At 47.0% G+C, this 18,110-nt stretch overlaps 1 protein-coding gene and 2 long non-coding RNA genes across 5 annotated transcripts; 2 read left to right on the plus strand and 1 right to left on the minus strand.

Annotated features, from left to right (window-relative positions):
* Positions 1 to 726: 726 nt before the first annotated feature.
* On the plus strand, positions 727 to 4,046 carry LOC147650498 (uncharacterized). Its single transcript, XR_015276170.1, has 4 exons — positions 727 to 1,010; positions 2,183 to 2,346; positions 3,029 to 3,107; positions 3,892 to 4,046. It is a non-coding gene; the product is annotated as an uncharacterized LOC147650498 (long non-coding RNA).
* On the minus strand, positions 1,003 to 5,555 carry LOC111929230 (uncharacterized). The gene is made up of 4 exons (XR_002864603.2): positions 5,435 to 5,555; positions 3,351 to 4,335; positions 2,647 to 3,081; positions 1,003 to 2,343 (listed from the first exon to the last, which is right to left on the minus strand). It is a non-coding gene; the product is annotated as an uncharacterized LOC111929230 (long non-coding RNA).
* On the plus strand, positions 4,588 to 17,595 carry UPRT (uracil phosphoribosyltransferase homolog). 3 transcript variants are annotated; one of them, XR_015276169.1, is made up of 8 exons: positions 4,588 to 4,973; positions 10,604 to 10,646; positions 14,205 to 14,274; positions 14,974 to 15,036; positions 15,720 to 15,881; positions 15,995 to 16,328; positions 16,406 to 16,504; positions 17,201 to 17,595. XR_015276169.1 is itself a non-coding variant. In XM_086850144.1 (8 exons), the coding sequence occupies exons 1-8, from the start codon at positions 4,687 to 4,689 to the stop codon at positions 17,243 to 17,245; spliced, it is 840 nt and encodes a 279-aa protein (XP_086706270.1). In that variant the 5' UTR covers positions 4,588 to 4,686; the 3' UTR covers positions 17,246 to 17,595. The 3 variants fall into 3 exon arrangements, 2 of the variants coding, with proteins under 2 accessions (XP_086706270.1, XP_086706272.1); XM_086850144.1 differs by having other exon boundaries at positions 16,258 to 16,328; XM_086850146.1 differs by lacking the exon at positions 15,995 to 16,328.
* Positions 17,596 to 18,110: the final 515 nt, after the last annotated feature.

The following is an 18,110-nucleotide window of genomic DNA, read 5'->3' on the forward strand; positions in this document are numbered from 1 at the left end:
CAAATGTTTCTGCAATTTTCCCACATGCACTGCTTTGATGGTTTCATGCACAGTGTTTGTGTGCACACGTGGTGCTTTATGGGTCGATTCAACATGCAGCACAGGCTCTCAGCCCTGTGAAATGTGTCCAGTGTTTTGACCATGTCTCTTCAGACATGTGCCACATGGAACATCCTGCACTGGGATAACAGAACCTGTGGTATCACAGGATCTCACAGCTCCAATGCCTCTAACAGAGTCTTACAAATCACTCAGCAAAAGTTTATTGTCAAACCTCACATCCCCTGCATCATCTCAGCCTTGTATATGTCAATGTACCATTTTACTTTTTACCACATGTAATATATTTGATATGAGTCTTCTCCCTGCCAATTTTACTTCAGCTGCTCTTCCTTCTTTAATAACTCTCCCATACTACTGGCTTTATTTCCTCCTGCTAATATTTCAGTCTTGTTTCCAGTTCTGATCTTTTCTTTCTCCTTTTGATACCGCTTTATTTATGTGATCCTGGATTACTGATACCTGTACAAGGCACTGCACAAAGCCTGAGAGACACACAGGGTGAAAAGAGCCCACATTTCTGTAGTAGTTACAACTTCTATCCCAGAGTAACAGAACCAGGAGAACAGAGCTCATGATAGAGACATAGAAGGTCAACAGAGAAGTTTTATAAACTTACACTGCTTAAAGTAGCTCACCACAGAATAAATATCTATTTCTCTGCAGATTTAGCTGTGGAAGCAGAGGATCTCCTTGGAGACAGACAGATCAATGCCTGCTGAAGCAGCTCAGTTGAAGAAATAGCTTTGGGAATGGAAATTACCACAAAGAAGGTTTGTGAATAGAATCCTAAAAGATACCTAATCTGGCCTTTTTCCAGGAGCTGTGTAGACAACAAACTAGGGCTTGAGAATAAGGGCAGTGTACTAAATGAGAGCATGTTAGGTTTTCGGCTAGAAAAGTTTAAAGAAGCAGCTCAGCAACAGAAATACAACACCCATCTTGTGGAGGTAAAATAACATTTTATTTAGAGTTTCTTGAAATTCTTAGCTTCTTTCTCATTAAAGGTCCTTAATATGATTCTAGTGCTGTAATGAATTTCACTTCTAGCAACAAACACTTACTTCTTCCAGCTGTAAAAAGGAGAGTACAATTTCATAAAGACTATATATAGAAGTAAGATTTATAATTAATAACATTCCTATAAAATGGAAATAATCAACACTGAATTCCAGATAATCAGTATGCCAAAGGGAGACTGAAGCCTCTGTTCTGTGTGGTAACATTGACAGTTTCAGCTATAGCAGACATCAGCCTAAAAGAAAGTCCCCCAAGACTGTGGGAATCAAAATCAATTCAAGAGTAAAGCTAGAGGGAAAAGAAAAGTGTGAATATTCAAACATAATTTAGAATCAATGGTATTGGAAGGATATGAATAAAAGGATGGGAATGCTTCAAGGAAGTATATGAAGCAAGAGGGAAAATTAATAAGAAGAAAGTAAAGCAAAGAAAATAAAACCAGAAAAACAAGACAAGGTTGGGGGCAGATAGAAGCCCTTGTTCAGAGGTGTAAAATAATTTTGGCAAGTAGAATGTGTGCTGAAAGGCACAGAGCACTTTTGGAGATAGCAACTCTTGCACTTATTTCTAGAAAAATATGAACTATTAATCCTCAGACCCTCCATTTAAGAACTGAGCAGATGCACAGACTTTGGAAATGCAGTGTGAATTGTATCTCACAGTCAATTAAATAAGTAGCATAAAAGAGCTGTATTTTTAAATGTGTTTGATTGTGTTACAAAAATGACATGTCCAGTTGTTTTCACTGAAAATGTGGTCAGGTATTGGAAGGGGTCATCCAGGAGAGTGGTGGAGTTACCATCCCTTGAAGTGTTCAAGAAACAACTGAATGTGGCACATGAGCCCAGCACAGAGCAGAGGCATCCAGCCTTGCCCAGGTCACGGATTTAGTGCCTGTGAAAAGATCAAACCTACAGTGAATCCACAGCAGTTTGTGACTCTGTCGTGTCCTGATCCTTTTGCCTTCTCCAGGTTTTATTCCAACCTGTGCTCTGGCTCACTGCAAATACACCAGGCCATGCTTGAGACTTCTTGGTTGTTGCTGGTTGCTTTTCTTCTTCCTTTTTTTTTTTTTTTTTTTCTTTCTCCCCTGCTAATCCAGTCACCTCCCCTGAAGTGGCCGAGGTTGTTCTTCCTGCCAAGGGAACGAGGGCACACAGAGCCTTCTGTCCACAGAGCGCTCGCCTTGGCCCAGGCACAAATGGGAGCTTTTCTTTCCTCCTGCTCAGAAGGCACCAATAATGAGGTGTTTGGCCATGGAAACTGGTAAGAGAAATGCACAGTTTAAGGAAGAGTTACAATAGAAAGCTGAAAAGTTGGGAGGAAGGTGGGGGAGAAATGAAGGAATAGGCAGGGACAGATCTGGGGGGCTCAGAGCCTGTTAACAGCAGAGTTTAATGGAGCCGGGGGATCCTCAGAGGCTGTGACCCTGCTGGAACTGCCTGACTTGAATAAGGAGGTTTTTAGCCTTGTGAGGCAGGGTTGGGCGTCTTTTGGGTGTTTGGTGGAACAAGGAGCCTGTCAAGGAATGGAGAAGCCTGGGAACTGCTCTGGGACCGTCCTCACCTTCCACGGCTCTGTCAGGCACCTTGGAAATTTGTCCGTCCCAGTGAGCAACAGCCTTGAGCATCTACTGGGTGTGTCTGGAACACTGGGGCAAAGAGAAGGTGTGGACTAAACACCAGCCCTGCTCCTGCAGCTGCTCTGAGACAGTGCTCCAGGAGGGGATGCAAACAGCCAGGAACTCAGGGGGAGTCTGTCTGCAGCCAGGGGCTCAGCCTGGACTGCTGGGCTGGGTAGGATGGGATGGTTTTCTGACAAAGCTTTAAGGCTTGTCAGGTGTGCCAGAGAGGAAAGGAGAATTTCCATGTGTGTAGTTCATGGTTCCAGCTTTGTTTATTCTTCAGGAATTGCTTCAGCCTCAGTAAGAAGGACTCACTGTTTGCAGGCACAGCATCATTTCCCTCAGCACACTGTTGTTCTTGAATTGCACACCAGAACCTGGGAAGGAAAGAAGAGGAGAGAGGGTGAGTCTCTGTCTTTCTTTTCTCATGCAGTTTCTCTTTTTAAAAGGTACTTTTCTAAAAAGAATATATTTTATATATATTTCTGCTACACGCCTATATCCCTCTCTCATTTTAGACAGTCTGTGCAGAATGCTGCATGGAATAATTGAGCTTCCCACCTTTCAGAATTGCTGCCACTATATTTCTTAAATTCCTTAAATTTTTAAAATATTTAGGAATTTGAAGCACCAAACATTTCCCTACCTGAACCCTCTTGGTTATCAAAATAGTAGATGATTTTCCAAACCTGAGTTCTGACACAAACACCCACTATGGATTTTTGTACATCCCCGTGTTCCTTTCTAGAGTTGTCCTGTGCATGGAGAATTCTAAGCAAGTGTGGGGTTAATTGGGCTGGATGTAAGCAAACAGGCAGGGGTGAGGTGGCTCCTGAGGTTTGCAAAGGAAGAAAGTAGCACAGAACTCCCAGCTCTCATTCCCTTGGCAGACAAGACCCAGACAGGAGGAACGAGCTCCTGCCTCTGTGACCCATTTGCCTGTGGTGCCAACCTCCAAACAATCCCAAAAATCTGAGCTGTGCTTCTCCTTGGCCCGCAGGAAGGGTTTGTGTGGGAAGCAGAGCCATCAGTTCTGTTCCCTTTTGGCCACTGAGGGGAGCTGCTTATTGGCAAATTCGGTGGTGTGATCCGGGCCTTTGAAACCCCCCAAACCTGGTCGTGCTCGTTGTGTTACAACCACTGTGTGCTGCACAAATCCTGATTTCAACTTTGCTTTTGTCCTCCAGGGTGAATAACTGCATTGGATTTTCTAACTACAAATTCTTTCTACTGTTCTTAGCCTATTCTTTGTTGTATTGCTTGTATATTGCTGCAACAGTCTTCAAGTATTTCATTAAGTATTGGACAGTAAGTCATGAAATCCAGTTCCTTTTTCATCTCCTGTCAGTCTCGTGGGCTTCAGTGACTCTCGGTGCTTTGTTGCTCTCAGGCAGTGAAGGAAGGGGCTGCATTTTCCTGGGAGGTGTTTCCTGGGCCCTTTGGGTGTCCACCTCCTGTTAGATGTGCAAAATGCACAAAGCAAGAAGCAAGCAGCCTTCAGGAATTTCAGCCTGTAGATTATTTTCTGGCAGAGAGCTTCTGTCCCTCCCCTGTCCTTATGTTTGCATGGGTGTCCCTTGGAAAGTATGGCATTGATGTGTAGGATTCTGGCAATGATTTGTACATATTTACTGAAAAGAAAAAAACGTGTCAAAAAACCATGTTCATTTTATAACCCCCACAGGCCTCCTTTTTCAATTTAAAAACAGTGATGCAAACGAGGCTTTTACACAGTTCAGGGGGGGCTGTCCCGGAGCGCGCAGTGCGGGCTGGGCCGGGGCTGGGCCGGGGCTGGGCCGGGGCTGGGCCGGGGCTGGGCCGGGGCTGGGCCGGGGCTGGGCCGGGGCTGGACGTTGCCGGTCCCGCCCTCGCGCTGTGCTCCCGCCGCGGGGCTGAGCGGCGGCTCCGGCCGCCAATGGAGCGCGGGCGGCGGGCGCGCTTCCCCCGCCCCGGCGGCGCGCACGGGGGCGCGGCCCCGGCGCATGGAGGCGATGCCCTGCCAGAACCAGCGCCTCGGCCCGCGGCCGCAGGATGAGCCGCCAGCGGCCGCCACGGCCACGGCTCCCGGCGGTTCCCGGCTGATTCGGTTCGCCGAGCCCAGCGATGACAGCGGCTGCCCCAGCCCGGACAGCAGCAGCAGCAGCAACGGAGTGGCGGCGGAGGCGCCGGTCCCCGCGGGGGAGGTCGGCGCGCCGGCCATCGGGCCGCAGCTGAAGCTGCTGCCCATGAACGATCAACTGCGGGAGCTACAGACCATCATCAGGGACAAGTGAGCGCGCCGGGCCGGGCCGGGTACCGTGGGCTGGGGAGGAGCCGCGGCGGGCCGGGAACACGGATGGGGTTCGTCACCGGTCGCTCGTTCCATCCCTCCCTCTTCCAGGGAGCCGCAGCCCCGCCGAGCCGCTCTCAGCCGGCCCCTAGTACCGGCTGTCCGGCTCGGCGCTGCCGCCGGAGGGATGCGCTGCCGGCGGGTCCCGGCGTGGCCGGGCTGTCCCCGGGGGCCGGGGCCGAGGCCGGCGGGACGCGCCGCCGTGCCGCGTGTGCCCGCTGGAACGGCCGGGCCGGCGGCGCGGCCATGTCTGCTGAGGCGGGCCCGAGGGCAGGGCACGGCTGCGCTCCCGGGGCTCCCTGCCCACCCCGCCGCGGGGCTGCCGGGGTCCGAGACAGCGCCTCGGCGCGTCTTTAAACCCTCACACACTTGGACGGTTCCTGATGGGGATTTTTGCTCACCTCCGCTCTGCGGGCGGCTCGGAGCTTGCGTGCCACATCAGCACACGGAGCAGTACAATGGTGTGTAAAGCCCATGAGAAAGGAGGCTGTACCTTACGGTCCCGCGGGCGGGCCCGGCAGCAGCTGGAGCTCGTTACCGCTTCTTGAGATCGGGGCCTGCAGGCAGGATGGGGCGGGGTGCCGTTCCCAGGATCTAACTGGGGACAGCTGTGAGCACCGTGTTCCACAACCCAGCTCAGGTGTTGAACACGTCTCTCCCACCGGTCACGTTTGTAGCTGTGCTTGTTCAGCACTGGGAAGGTGATAGTGGAAGGTATTAATACAGCATGCAACATGAGACAAACTCAGTAGCATCCATCTATTTATTAAAAAATACTGGTTTGCAAGAACCACCAGCAAAGAGGTGTGAAATCAAGCCTATCAACAGAGTGATAAGATTCTGAATAAAGCCCTCTCTTCCCTGAGAGACAGTGTCTTTCTGATAGCTGCAATAAGTCATTTCAGAGACACTGTTCCTTGCTGTGTTTCACATCAGTCTATCTGCATAGTCCACGTTTTTCTAATTTCTGGCTCTTGAGGCTTAACTTTGTAGCTAACAGTAATTCATTATTTAAAACAAAACTGATCACCATTTCTCAAAGACAATACCTCCATTAATTTTATTAACTTAGCTGAGCCTCCTTACCTTAAACTAGTTTGTGGAGGATTTTTCTTCATTTTCAAAGCATTGTGGCAAAAACAAAAGCTGTCAGCAGAAGCACCAGAGGCCGTGCAGTCTTGATGTAAGGAGAGCACTTGTGGCAAACCAAAGAGAAGATCTCCCACCTGGCAGCTTCTCTGTGGAGCAGAGAAGGGAGCTGGGAGCAGGCTAAGCAGAGGGAAACAGAGGGGGAATCTGAACTAGGCTTGGTGATGGCCTGTGACAGGTTTTGAGGTTAGTGAAAACCATATAGTTTTGATGTCTGGATAAATACTAACAATGTTATTACTTTACTCAGGGATTTTATTCTTATTATCTTGTTGTACAGAGGTTTTGACCTCTTTCAAATACATTTAAGAGGTTTCAGGTTACAGTGAGTTTATCCAGAGAGCAGCAGCTGCAATTTTAACTTGAAGGACATTTTTTAGAGTTACATCAGCTTCATTGTGCAAGACTTTGGTAAGAGGAAGTCTAGAATAGGACTTGTAAACAGTGAATTAGTCAGAGCAGCTGCAGCAGTCGCAGCCTGTACTTTATTCTGAGTGCCATGTTGCCCTGGAAGTGGGGATGGAACTGTCACTTCCAAGCTCCCTTCCCAACCAGTGAGGAAAATCGGGCTGCAGCCTGCTCAGAAGGGTTGGCTTTGTAGGTAAGGACAGTAGGGAAACATTATTTTTGTGTTCTGTCCCAGGAATTCAACATTCAGAAAAATGCATCTCATTAAGAGACCTCAGACTGGCCTATTTTAGTGGCTGTCATTCAGAAAGATGCTGAAGGGAGAAGAGGATTTTTTAAGCACTGTTCATTAACCTTTCCCTGGGCAGCTATAATTTGTCCTAAGACAGCTCTGTAGCTACTGTAGCATTCAAAGCATTAAAAGAAACTCCTCATTCTCAGAACTGTGTTTGTGAGCTGGCAGCAATGTGGCTCAGAGCAGCTACTGGTCAAAAATAATAATAATAAAAATATTACTTTAGATAATAAATAGAGGGGTATGTTCACATACAGTGCTTGGGAAGAGGGAGAAACTGTCATCGACAGGCAATTAGAGCCCTGTCACTTAGACTTTCTGGATTGAAAAAGAACAGGTAACACCTTAGCTCAAGGAGAGTATTTAGATTCCTTAACGCTGCAGAGGATGGATGTTCCAAATACAGCAATACCTGAAAATGGCAAACATTAAAAGGCAAGCTCCTGGGGAGTGAGAAATGGAACAAAAGTAGGGAAAAAAATGCAGTCAATTTGGGACTATTACTGTAAGTGTCCTCACTTAAATACTCACGTAATACTCATGTAAATACTCAGATAATCCCAGTGAACTGCAAGGTAGAACCAGGCATGTTTACATGGAGCTAAGAATGGTCAGGCCAGATGCAGAAGACTTTGGGAACTCTTTTTTGTCCATAGCATGAGCTGCTCAGAGAAGTGGAAAGCTCTTTCCTTATTCCTGAGAGGATTCAGAGAAAGAAACCATGGCCTTTCAATTGGTATTACTATAAAGAAAAACCCATCTTCATGTGGCTGGTCATGGTGTCCCATGGGATTCAGAGGTGGCTGGCTGGGTCAGGGATGTCCTCCTAGTAGACTAAAATGGCACTTTTGCTTCCTTAAAATTAAAAAGAACTTGGTCTATGTGCCAGATTTGGGTAGATGGACAGATCATCTTAACTCTGTCTGGGTTTCCTCATTTTCCCTCAGGCTTTTCTGCTCAGTAAATGCTTAATGGGGGCAGGTGCCTTTTATACTGAGTGGGATATGAACCTCAAGTGCTCTAATGGGATATGAGCTGGTGCACTGAAGTACTGAACATTCTAGAACAGTTACAGCCTCTTTACAAGGAGGGAATGATCTCAAGGTAATTTCTAGCCTTACAAATGTGAACCAGGCATCTGGAAGCTGAAATGGGTAGTGCAGTGATGTGTTTATATAGAAGCAAATTCATTAGCCCAAGTTGGCAGTGTCATTTTAAGTCATGATTTAACAAGAGATATGATTTAAATCCAGATACTTTAAGGTTTTTGTGTCTGTTGGGTGAGATCATTCTGTGGTATTCTGCTAAAGCTTCTTATTCCCTAAGGAATGAGTGATAACATAGAAATGCAGATGGCAGAGTGCTTGGATGTGCAGTCCTGGCTGCTGCACAGAGCAGGGGGATTCAGGAGTGTGACTCACCTGTGCTGGGTAAGGACAACTGCTGTGGGCAGGGAGGGTGGGGTCCCTCTGCATCCCAGCCCCAGAATGGAAAATGTTAAGGACTGCAGTCCATTAAGTACTGAAGTGCTGCACATGGACCTGTTCCCAGCCATGTCATCTCCCTGAATGCCAGCAGCTCATCCAGTGCCTTCAGTTTTCTTAAAACCTTTTACAAATCCTTTGTAGAGAACTGACTTTTTTCAGCCTGGCCCTCACCCTGGGTGTCTCTGAACAAATTCTGTGAGGTAATGAGAGAAACAAGAATACTGAAGCCCCAGTACCTGCAGACCTGACAATGTTTGTCACTAATACCGAGTGCTAAAGCAGGAAGAAACCCTGCAGCTACTTTATATTACAACACAGTCCCAAAAAGCCCATTTCTTCTCACTTTCTAAGGCAGACACTGTGGCATCAGCCATGCTCCCCTGCCTTAAGAAATGAAGTGAAACTCATTTATATTGTGTAACACAATGTTCCTTTTACAAGTTAGGTTTTAATGCCTCATAGGTTTAGATGTTGTCTAAAGATGTTTATCTTTAGCAGTTTCTAGTCTGACATGAATCGTTACTTTATGTATTTCTATCTGGTATTTAAGGAGAACAGTTAAAGTGTTTTCACATAAACCCTTCTTTTTCTGCCCCCTGGCAATTCTGACAGGATGTGGGGTTTGAGATGTGGTCACAGCTTTCTAGCTGCCCCTGTACATGAGGTCTGACATTTTCTGTATTACTGTTATTTGTATGCACTGTGGTTTTCTGTTGCCCTCCCCTTCTCAAAAGCCAGGTAAAACCAATGAAGGGTGTGTAGTGAACTGTGCAGAGGAACATCTGTGTCTCTGCAAGGACAGAGGAGTTGGTTCAAAACCTCATAATCTGCATTTATAACTCAGATGATTCACTCTAAACATGTTATCACTTTTCAGTCAAAACTGTGGTCTGGACATTGTTGGCTCTGTCTTACACCTATTTGTGAAATTCAGCTTAATTTTCTGAAATGCCAGTCTGGAAGAACCTAGATATGCCACTTAGCTACTTCCCTCTTATCTACATCACATATATGAAATTTTCCAAAATCCTTAATAAAATCAGGTCATATAATTGCACGGATTTTGGGTTGGGGTTTTGATTTTTTTTTGCAGTTTTGGGGTCTTTTTGAGCATTGCCTGTCTAGTTAATATCAGAATAGCAGAAAGCTAGGAATATCTTGTCATTACCAGAAAGAAGGAAAAAATCAAAACAATCAGTATTTTAACAGTGTGTTATTAGCACAAGGAAAGAAACTAGATTAAGTTAATGCTCTTTTAAAACCTTTTTTAATGTGGGGAATAAATGGCAATGAGCAGGCAAACCTTTTGACTTTAATTCATGTAACCATGAGGTGTATCAGAATCTTGGGGATTAAATACAAAATGGTATTTAAGGAGACATGCAGAGTATCAGGGTTTGAAAACATGAGAGGGATTAATAGAACATTTCATTTAGAAGTACCTCTTACCATGTTGGTGCTGTGTCTGAGGGTTTTCAAGGCTACTGTCCTGTGAGTGTTGGCTCCTCGACTGGAAATGGGTCCTATTCTGGTGTGGTGAGAGCTGCTCTTGGCATGAGATGAAAGGTGTTAAAGCTGCTTCTAAAATTCAGGCTTTAACCTTTCATTTTTGCCTCCTGAAGGGGCCAAAAGCTACACAGGCACATGAGCAAAAGGTTGTACCCAGCTAATAAGAGGCAGAGATGTGTTTTCATGAGAATGCTCGTTAATCCCTGCTCAGTTTAACCCCACATTCACTGATCTAATCACACTCAGTGAATTCCAGATAAGATAAGATGTATCTCCTGCTTATCAGGTGTGTTGTCAGCCCTGGGTTAAGGAGCTGCATCATCATTGTCCCACAACTTCTGATGGACTGGAGGACAGGCAAGCAAAGCTCACTTGCTCAGGGCTGCAGGGAATGCAGGAATATCTGTCTGAGCTCAGGAGGTGTTTTGGAGCTGAGCTGGAACAACAGCACCATGGGAAACCTACAGAACATCATCCTCTTGTGTTTTGCCACTGGTGCAGAGCAGCAGCATTGCCAGCAGCAAGAGCCAAACCCCAGTGCTGGGTCACTGCATCTCTGCCACCAGCCAGGAAACCCATGATGCAGAACCTCTGGGATAAATTTAATCTATAATAGAAGACTTTTCTCTGAACTGCCTTGGAATATAGTATTTATTATTGTATTTAAGCAATGTTCTTAAAGTTATTCCCCAACCTAAAATGTAAATTATTACCTTTTTCAGGAAATCCAGTAGAGGAGACTTCGTATTTTCTGCTGATCGTCTGGTAGGTGAAGAGTTTCTTCTTGATATTCTACTTTGCAACTCTTTCATAAAATGGGTCTCTCAGAACACAAGAATGGTGGTGTGACAGCAACTTTTCTACCCAAAGGACATTTCTGTGTGACAGCAACTTTCTGTAAAGGGACTTCTGTTCACTGTTTCATCTCAGCAGGTTCCAGAAACCGTGGTGTTACCAGACACAGCTACTTGAGGACAGAGACCTGTAGTAATAAGAGAATTCTGTTCAAAACCAGATGCACAGAGGTTGCAGATAATTGAGTTTTATTTTGAAGCAGCACTTTGATCTTGTGAACAGAGCAGTATAATTTCTTACAGCCTACATGTTACCAGTTGCTTGCCTGCAGAAGTGCCTCCTGGCACTTGCTGTGTATTAGATTAGTAGCTCTGGGTGCATCCCCATGGAGAATTTGTCTTTAGCCATATGGTGGTTACTGGCAGGGACAAAGCAGTTTGAAGTTTTCACGTATTTTAGTAAATCAGAACAAAGACAGTAGGAAGTGCAGCCTTTATCTCATTTAAATTACAAGCTTAAAGAAAACCCCATCACTTGCTACCACACACATGCTTGTGTCCACAAGGGTGTTTGCTTTTTGCAAATCCGCTCTCATTAACAGAGGGAAGTGTTTTTCCTTCCAGCATAGTCCAGAAACCATTCACAGTTACAGCCACAGCAGGCAGGATTCCTGTGATGAGCCCAACCTTAATCCAGGCTTGCTCAGTCACAACCCAAGATTGTGACTGCAGTGCTTTTTATCTTCACAGCTTTCCACTTTCACCCCTACTTTCCCCTTCTTGAGGCTGTTTCCTGCATTCCAGTACCTTATTGTCAGTAATTAGTGTGAAGGACTTTTTTCCATGTGCCTTCTCACCTTTCTTGGGTGCCCTGCCCTGTTCTGAGGCAAACACTGAATTTTTCCCCCCTCTCATTGCTGGAAACTGCAGATCCAGGGAGTGAGTTCAGGTCCTTGCACCAGTGTCCTCTATGGGCTGGCCAGCACAGCCAGAGACCCTCTGTGTGCTGGTCCTGCAGCTCTGTTTTCCACTTTTTAGGAGGAATTCTGCACAAAAGAATATGTAGCACTCTCATTTTCTAAATAATTTTCCTAGGTGTGACAAGAACAGTTATAATTTCATGTGGGATTTGGTCTCTACCATACTTGGCAAGGTGCAGACAGTTATGACTTGCCATCTTTTCCACCCAGAGAGCAAACAGAGTTTAAGGGCAAGAGGCAATACATGAATAAAAGTGTGGGATTATAGGGGAAGAAAAAACACCTTGTTGCAGTGAGAATGAAGTTAAGTTTGCTCCTACCTTGGCAGCTGTTAGGGGCAGTGTCTCCTGAGGTCACCAGAGGGAGAGGTCTTAAGGAGGGATTCTGAAGTTAATGGATTTCTGGTGATGCAGTTTTTCCTTCTGACAGTTTGTTTCACACGTAAGGGGATGACACAAAGGAAATGTTTGAAGATATTTGTGAGAAAAAGGATTTAATGGGTGGTGGAGGTTGGCAGGGAGTGTCTGAAAGGCACTGCCAGGGCTGTGATCCTGAAGCTGAAAGAAATGAGGTTAAAGTCATGAGGAAGGACCAAGACAAACCTGTGTGGTGTTTGTGGAGGAGGAGAAGCAGCCCCTGGCATGGGTGACAATCAGTCCTTATGGCTGCTGCTGGTGGAACTGGGGACAGCTGGAACTCAGGGCAAGGTGGTGGGAACAGCACAGAGCTCCTCTCAGGGCAGGAGGCACCCCCTGATCCCACACCACACACTGGAGGCACTGAATTGTTGATACAGGTGCTGGTGCAGCAGAAGGCACATTTTTGGGGGTCACTGGAGGCCTGAGGTGGAGCCATGAGTGCATTTCTCAATCTTACCAGCAGCTCCCTCTGTAACACTGACCAAGGTCACTTCACCTTTCTGCCCACCTCTTTCAAGGGGTGAGCATCCAAAAGTGGTTTGAAATGCTGAGCTGTAGAGATGCAGAGGACATTCTGCCTCCTCTTGAGCTTCCAAGAAAAGCCATGCATAATGGATTAGAGGATTTTCTACCTTGGGACCAAAGCTTTACTTCCTGTTTCATGTGGGGCTGTAATAATACTGGTTTTATCTTCTAAGCAATGGCAGCCACCTCTCTCTGGAGAGGAGCAGTTGATTCTTGGGGCACAAGAGAAAAGAGGAGGAAATTAATCCCTGAGTGTGGAGGTGGCAGAAAGCACAGTGCAAAAAATAATGTTTTATCAACACTGACAAGTTTATGAAGAATCCTTCCAGCCTCTGTGTAAAACATTGATAAGTGTGGGGAGATCACAGAGATTATTTGACCATAAGACCTTCACTGGATTACTCTAAACTTTTGGCAGGTTATGTGGAGCAATGTCAGACTACAGCAAAACAAAAAAAGCTTTTCTTTCAAACCTGGCAAATAGATTGGCTTTTTTATTTGTGAATTAAGTTCAAAAACATAAAACTGGGTAGAAATACACCAGAAACTGACCACAAGCTCTTGAGTATGGCTGCCACAAATACAGCTCTAGGAAGAAAAAAGTTGTACTAAAATGACTAAAAATACCTTGAAAGAGAGGTTATAAATGTAAGGGACCATTTCTAGCAGAGGCTGCTTGTGTGCCAGGAACTGGGGCAGAATGGAAGGACAGGAAAAACCTTCCAGGCTGTCCTGGAATAAGAACTGCCTGAGGTGAGCATCATCCATCCTGAGGAGCATTGCCTCACTTCTGCCATCCCACAGTGAATTTTGAATAATTGTGATTTTTTAGTTAAAGCTTCTGCTTGGCAGTACTTTTCCTTGAGCAGTTCTGGCCTGTGAATCTTTGGCTCATGAACAGAGAAAATTCTCACATCTTTAATACCCCGAGCATCCTTCAGGACAATCATTCTGGGTGCAGATGGGTGTGTTTTGTACTTTGCAGGGCAGCACCAGGGGAGGGCTGGGGGGCTCACAAGCTGCCCCTTCGCCTGGACCATCCAAAATTGCAGGGATTGGCAGAGCACCACATGGAAACCAGAGCTGGCAGGAGCTTGGAGATGGTCATAAAGAGATTCCTAAATCTGCCTACTTGTCTTTGGGCACTGGTGGTGTGTGTGCATTGCTGCAGCTTCTGGGGCTGTTCTGGCAGCCCAGCTGCAGTTTGGTCCTAGAAACAGGGATGTGAAAATAGAGCCTGGCTGAGGGGGAACTTCTCCTTTCCCTCACCAGGATTTCCTGTCAGCAAATGAAGTGGCATTGGTGCCTCCCTCACCTGTTGAGAATAATTTGTCTCTGAAGCCTCTGCCTGTCAGATGTAAATGAAGTCAGTTTTATGATTGCTTATGAACCCTTCTCTTCTCCCAATTTTGTTCTGCAATGCCTTTGTTTGATTTGTGGCCAAAACATAGGCCTCACCCCAAAAAGGTCTCTAAAATCAGTCCCTAACTGATGTTAAAGAGACCCTTTGGGCTCACCCAGTCATTGTAACTATTACTGCCATGAAGTGCCTTATCTCCAGAGATAGCAATCCCTTTAAGCTGACACATCTCTTTGCTTCCACAGATCAGACTCGTGGTTGAAGAGGGACTGAATCAACTGCCCTACACAGAATGCACTGTGACCACTCCAACAGGTATGTGGGAATTCACCCCTGGCCTGGGCAGGACTGGAAGTGGAACTGATATCAAAATACATAGTTTATTACAAGAGTTACAGAATATTCTGAGGTGGAAGAGACTCAGAGGATCATTGCCAGCCTAAATCTGGCCCTGCAACTGGGGCCAGCTGGGAGTGAGGATGAGCAGGAAATGAAAAGTGGCTATGTTTGCACTAGAGAAAACCATTGCAGGGGTTGTGGTTCCTCCTGTCAGCTGTAAAGATCTGTAGGGTTACAGATGCTCTGGTGTGCAGTACTCAGAGGCAGCTTCTGAGTGCATCAGCAGGTTGTGAGGAGCTTCTCAGCTGTGTGGTGTGACCCACATCACACCTGTGAGACTGCACCAGCTGAGTCCTGCTCCCCCTGAGAACTCCACTTGCATTCCTGCAGGGTGACACTCCCACTCTGCAGTAAAGCATTGGTGTGGCTTCATTTACTCTTAGAGAAATGATGGACTGCAAACTCTCAGCTGTGGAACCAGAGCTCACACACCCACCCAGGAGGCACCATCCCTTACCTGTGCTCCTTTTTGTGTCAAGCAGCAGCTGCTTGAGCACTGGTGTCACATCTGTTCCCATCAGTCAGTGACAGATCCAGGACTATCTCCTCTCTGTTCAGAGAGGGCAGAAGGGAGCAGCAGCCACTGCCACTGAGCCCTGATTTCTTTCCTCACAGGACACAAGTACGAAGGAGTCCGGTTTGAAAAGGGAAACTGCGGGGTCAGCATCATGAGGAGCGGTAGGTGCTGCTGGCTGCTGAAGGAGCACGCATTAAATGCTCTGGAAACCTGAAGGCAACTTCCTTGCTAAGATGTGCAACAACAGGCTTACCCAAATTCTTTCTTAGGTATCCTTGATAACAGGATGTCCAGGAATATCTCCCATTAACCTTTAAGAGACAAATGGCTGGAACAGATCTCCAGTGGCCTCTTCCCTGGCAGCTGCTCCCTGTGAGGGGCCAGGAGCCCTCCCCTGTTTCCCACTTGTGCCCAGAGCCAGGGCCCCACCCCAGCCACGCTCCATGGGGGCAGAGTTCCTGGTATTGCCCAGGGCTGGGCAAACCTTTGGATCTGAGCTGTCACAGCCAGCAGCCCCACACTCTGCCCCACCCTCTGTCACCGGGATGTCCCCAAACCTCACCCGCGCCTTCTGCCCTTTCCAGCTCGCTCCTGGGAGAGGTGGGAACACCAAACCCAGGGGCTCAGCAACACCAGCGAGACTCGGTTTGCTGTAAATGGGGAAAAAGGGAAAGAGCTTCAAGTGTTCGAACGCTTAGAGCTGTTCACCAGCACAGGGGTGGGACTGTCCCTTTGGGGACTGTCCCTTTTGGGACTGTCCATTTGGGGACTGTCCCTTTCCCTGCAGCCCTGAGCCCTTTGTCAGTGTCAGCATCTGCTGCTGTGTTTGTGCTGCCCCTTGCAGGGGAGGCGATGGAGCAGGGCCTGCGGGATTGCTGCAGATCCATCCGCATCGGGAAAATCCTGATCCAGAGCGACGAGGAGACCCAGCGAGCCAAGGTGTACTACGCCAAGTTCCCCCCAGACATCTACAGGAGGAAAGTGCTGCTCATGTACCCGATCCTGAGTGAGTGTCTGCCGCCAGCACGGACAGACAGACTCCTCTGAACGCCGAGTGCCGGCACTGGAAGGAAATTTCCACATTTCAGGGGCTTTGATTGGGTTTTCTGCTTGGTTTAGGTGACAGAGGAGGGAATGGATCAGGCTGTGCCAGGACACACATTACTCAGCTGCACCAGCGTGAATGCAGAGCAAATCGTTTGGGCATGGCTGCTTTTGGGAGAAAGGCTGAAATTAAGACTTGATATAAATTTAATTATATGAATTTTGGCATGGGAAAAAACTCAGTGCTTTTCTTATTTTATTATGAGACATTTATAGATTATTATAATAAGGAGTTTGTTGGGATGAGGTTATTTGTCCACTCCAATTTCTGCCATTAGGAGACCAGCATTTTCTACAGGGAGTACATGCAGAGGTGATGCCTTTCCAGTGGGTACCATCTGTACCACAGGTATTCTCAGACAGCTTAGGACAAGTTCACCAGCCAGGGCAAAACCCCTGAACCCTGTCCCCTCTTTGCCCTCTCAGGTACTGGGAACACGGTCATCGAGGCTGTCAAAGTGCTCGTGGAACACGGGGTCCAGCCCAGCGTCATCATCCTGCTCAGCCTCTTCTCCACACCTCACGGTGAGTGAGCACAGCTCTGTCTGCTGGGGACAGTGGCACAGTCACACGTGGGACAGGCAGGGCAGAGCTGTGCCTCTCACAGGTTTGGGGGTTTTTTGGCTGAATTGTAAAAGTGAGCCAACAGTGCTGTGTTTGATGTGGGCAGTGAGGAGGAGACTGAATGGCAAAACTGCAAATGGGAGAGTGTTCCTAAAAGCAGGAGTTTGCAGCACTGCCAGGTCCATGGCTCACAGAGCAGTGCCAGGCCAGCTGCTGCTCTGGACCATGGAATGTGGGCCTTGTTCCAGCACCAGAACACCAGGAGTGGGAGCTGAATGGAGCTACAGAACTGGCCTGGCTGCAGGTTAAAGGGGATCTAAATGAGGAACATTTGCTTGTCTGGAAGGAAAGAGGATCTTGTGTATTGTATTAGAAAGTGGCCATGGCAGAAATCACCGACAAAAAACTCAGCTGAACTGCAGAGCAGCCTGTAACCACTTTAATTGGGAGTATGTGTGGATGGGAAAGGCAGTTCCAAAGAAAACCCCAAAAAAGCAATCCCCCAAAGTCAGGCAGTTTCCCTCATAGATGGTTAGCTAAGGCAGGAACAGGCAGAGGAGACAGGAGCACAGAGCCTGACTTATCTTTGCAATTCTGATCACAATTTGACATGGGCTGAAGCACTGTAGTCATTATTGCCTTTGCTGTCTCTTCAAGGTGCCAAATCCATCATCCAGGAATTCCCAGAAATCACCATTTTAACTACAGAAGTGCATCCTGTTGCACCAACACACTTTGGACAGAAGTATTTTGGGACAGACTGACAGTCTTGGAACAACTGGATATGACTCTATGGCATTACAAGAGGTTTTTTTTACATTTTATTACTGTTGAGTTGGTCAAGGGCATGTTTAAAACCTTTTTGGCCAACTACCTTAGGTTAGTGCCGGCCTGAACAGGGATCAGGTACAGTGACAAAGCACTCCGGTTACACGGTCAAGCATCTCCATGTTGGGGTTCTATAACTGCCACACTCTGCTTTAACCTATTTATTATTCTCCAGCCTGTCTGTGGCCACCTGCAAGAGCAAAATAAACCAAACTAAACCCCAAGGGAGTGTCCTTCATTTCTATGGTCACTTGGCATCACTCCAGCTGCAGCCACTCCCAGTGCTTCCAAATCTCAGGGTGCACTTGGATCTCAGTGTCCTCCTGAGCAGCCACGTGGATTTTTGGCTGGTGGCCAAGAACCAAAGATACAAATCTTGGAATTTTGCTCTGCAAACATTATTCTCAAATAGTGAAACATCCCTGGTTGTCTTGCCCAAGGGTTCTGAATCAAGAAGATTCCTGTTGCAGCACAGGTGCAAACTGGCTGGGAATTGGGGGTGGGAGCAGCACTGCCTGTGGAAATTCTACAGTAAGAGAACTTCAGAAGTTCTAAGAGACAAAACTTGTGGCTGGGTCAGTCTCACCAACCCTTTAAATGACAGGAAAACTGCAGCAAAAAGCTGGAACTTGGTTTCTAGTCCTGTTCTCTGGGCACCAGAGCTAGAAGACAAGTGTGGCCCTCAGGGCCCAGCAGCCTTCATTGTTTGGTCACATTAAACATCAATCTGCAGCCAAAT

Source organism: Cyanistes caeruleus, chromosome 14 (genome assembly GCF_971803275.1).
Source record: "Cyanistes caeruleus chromosome 14, bCyaCae1.hap1.1, whole genome shotgun sequence".
NCBI lineage: Eukaryota > Metazoa > Chordata > Aves > Passeriformes > Paridae > Cyanistes > Cyanistes caeruleus.